The following is a 3,171-nucleotide window of genomic DNA, read 5'->3' on the forward strand; positions in this document are numbered from 1 at the left end:
TTAGTAAATCAGTCTCAAAACAAGATCAAAAAGACTTTTTGGCTGGATATAAGATTTTAAAACTTGGTTAGATGGACATTTTTTGCAGTGTAAGTGGCAACAGCACAATATAAAATGTCAGAACAAGTTAAAACAAGGACACAACACAGAGTAGAGTTAAATATATTGTAACACTGTTTGTTGTCTGTGAGGCTGACACTCTGTCTACGTTTAAGATTAGACTCAAGACTTTCCTTTTTGATAAATCCTATGGTTAGGGTTGGTTTGAGTTATTCCTTTCACTTTATTACAAGACTGTAATAAAAGATTGAACCCAATCTGCTGGCTTCTTTAGATTTATTGTTTTTTGTACAGTGCCCTGGTATGTTTGTTGTGACTTGGCGCTACATAAATAAACTGAAATGATTTGAATTAGTTAAATAAATCACACTGCATGAGCTGAATTCAAAATATTCATGTCAGTTTGTGTGAATCTAAAACATCTGAAGGATGAATCATGTGTCTTGATTTGACTTCTATTGATTTGATCGTTTAAGTCGTCACCACAGAGAGYCAAATACAAACAAAACAACGTTACTTAAGAGTTACTTTAGTGATTTCAGAGAATAAACGGGGTGTGGCCATCCTGATATTTGTAATYACAGTACCTTGCCCTTCTTTTTCCTAGAAGCCACCATTGCTTCATCCTCYTCCTCCATCAGTTTGAGAGCCAGATCCTTGTTCACTTTAGGCAGCTTCTGTCTCAGTCAAAAAATATTTCACAGAAGAGAGAAAAAACAAAACATTACTGACGTCTTCCCATGAAATTTCTCAGATTGCTGTTTCCTGGAGATCAATTTTTTTTTCACATTTGTAATGAGTAAGACAGGATGTGTAGAAAGTGTGTTGAGCAACAGCTCGGTTGGTATTAACCAGAGTAATCCTGTTTGATCAAAGCAGTTAGTGAGACTGATGCATTTGAAAAAAATGGAAGGAAGAAAAAAAAAAGAAGAATATGAACTTGTGAAAGTGAATGTAAAGATTTCTGCGCCACAAAACAATAAAACTGTAAACACTTTTGGAAAAATTAAAGACACCATCAGAACTTCTTACCTTAACCTGAACTCTCTGTGTTCTGGACTCTTCAATCTTCTGGCGGATTTTATCCTTACGGTACTCCTCGTATGCAAAAGGATTAGCCATGCTTTTCACCTGGAGCAGAAACAGACATATAAATACAACGTTTATGGCAGCTTTTTATAATCATCTAACTACTATGGGTACTTGTGAATGGGTGTTCTGAACTGTAATTTCATTGTGATCTGTATAATGACAATAAAGGTCTATCTTATCTTATCTTATCTTATCTTATCTTATCTTATCTTATCTTATCTTATCTTACTACAGAACCTATANGTATAATGACAATAAAGGTCTATCTTATCTTATCTTATCTTATCTTATCTTATCTTATCTTATCTTATCTTATCTTATCTTATCTTATCTTACTACAGAACCTATATTGCCAGCTATAAATATATATATAAAAAACTGATGATACAGTAATAAACTTCCAACCTTGAGATAAAGTCGTATATCCATGAAAAAGCCGTGCATGTAGGCTCTCAGGAAAGACGACCCCACAAGATGAGACAAACCTGGGGGAAAAAAAACAACTATTATCACATTTTTTATTGTTCCTGCAGGATGAACCCCGTTACCTTTTATAAACACCACATTGCTGACATGAGATAACTTTTTCATTTTTTCTGTTTATAAATACTTAAACCCTTTAACAATCCTTTGACTTTCTCACTATGAGATGTTAATTATAGGAAGAGTTGGGGCGATCTTCAGCATAATTTAAGATTATCCACACACATCTTTCACGTGGAAGCAAACAAAAGACGTTCATGACGAATCAAAGTTGAGAACATCTGGGAATGTCTCATGTGTAGCTGGTAGCAGCTGGATCCCTGTGACTATCAAAGGAAATATTTGATAAGTTCAAGCCTGCAATCCTGAGAGAGGAGGACACAGAATGTGGAGCAAATTACTGGGAACCTGAATCAATACGTTGTACTCAGAAACCTCAGCGGGGTTACATAAGCGGGCTGCGTTACGAGGCTCCTGTAAATCAACACTGCTGTCCCAGAGGTCCGACCCCCACCCCCGCTTTATTCCACCCAAGCCAACCACCTTTTGGCTTTCTTGTCATTTGATCTCTTAACTGCTGAGGCTGCATTCCAGTGTTCATTCAACCCCTCCAGTGTCATCTCCCTCTACACCCTACTCTTCTTACCTAAAACCTCTCAGCCGCCCTGCAGGCCTTAAATCACACCGAACCATAAAAACTACCCTCTCAGCAGCCGCAGTAAGGCTCCCTTTGATGAGCTTTAAGTAACCCGTGAATCTTTTATTTCAAATGCAACTATCATTTTAGTTCGTGTTTGCTGCAGAACTTTTGGACTTCAATCTCACCCAGATTTTCCAGGTCCTTCCTGGTGACAAACTTGTAGTCATCGTACACGGAGCTCTCGGGGTTCTCCTCCAGCTCCTCCGTTAGGCTGTCAAGGAACGAGCACCAGCGAGGTGCAGGGCCCAGAGCCTGAACACACACACACAAACACACACACGCTGGATTTATATTTAGACTGAAGTCTGAAACTTGTCGTGTTTGTTGAAACATAAATAGACTGTCTGTTCCTGCTCGGGTTTCCATCCCAGTTAAAAATGAGTGACTCTCATTCATTCATTCTAAATGTGGTCTGAACTTAAAACACTTGTGTTGCTGTAAAATTGCTGAAGCTGTTAAACCTTTACAAGATGAGCAGTTCTTTTCACTGTATTATGTAAAACTAAAAATAATAATAATAATATATACACACACATACACACACACAGTAACTAAGTACAAATACTTTGTTACTGTACTTAAGTAGAATTTTTGCATATCTGTACTTTACTTGAGTAATTATTTTTCAGCCTACTTTTTATTTATACTTATTATATTTTCACACAGATATCTGTACTTTCTACTCCTTACATTTTTTAAAAAGGCAAAAAGTAGAAAGTTGTTACTTTTATTTCATTTTTGCTTGTTTTCATTCCAGCTTGTTATTGTAAAAACAATAAATACTAATTCTCCCTCCTAGAGGGAATTCAATTGTGGTTGAATGAGAAGTATAAATA

The 3,171-nt window shown here is 36.6% G+C and overlaps 1 protein-coding gene across 1 annotated transcript in view; it reads right to left on the reverse strand.

The window, feature by feature from the left end:
• The window catches only part of nol10 (nucleolar protein 10), a 16,187-nt gene that overhangs the window by 3,966 nt on the left and 9,050 nt on the right, over positions 1 to 3,171 (reverse strand). The window contains exons 14-17 of the mRNA XM_014010168.1: positions 2,461 to 2,587; positions 1,558 to 1,637; positions 1,093 to 1,191; positions 648 to 737 (exon numbers count right to left, since the gene is read on the reverse strand). Of these exons, the coding sequence (XP_013865622.1) occupies positions 648 to 737; positions 1,093 to 1,191; positions 1,558 to 1,637; positions 2,461 to 2,587 (396 nt within the window). The remainder of the gene's footprint in view (positions 1 to 647; positions 738 to 1,092; positions 1,192 to 1,557; positions 1,638 to 2,460; positions 2,588 to 3,171) is intronic.

This window comes from Austrofundulus limnaeus, unplaced genomic scaffold (genome assembly GCF_001266775.1).
Source record: "Austrofundulus limnaeus strain Quisiro unplaced genomic scaffold, Austrofundulus_limnaeus-1.0 Scaffold2, whole genome shotgun sequence".
NCBI lineage: Eukaryota > Metazoa > Chordata > Actinopteri > Cyprinodontiformes > Rivulidae > Austrofundulus > Austrofundulus limnaeus.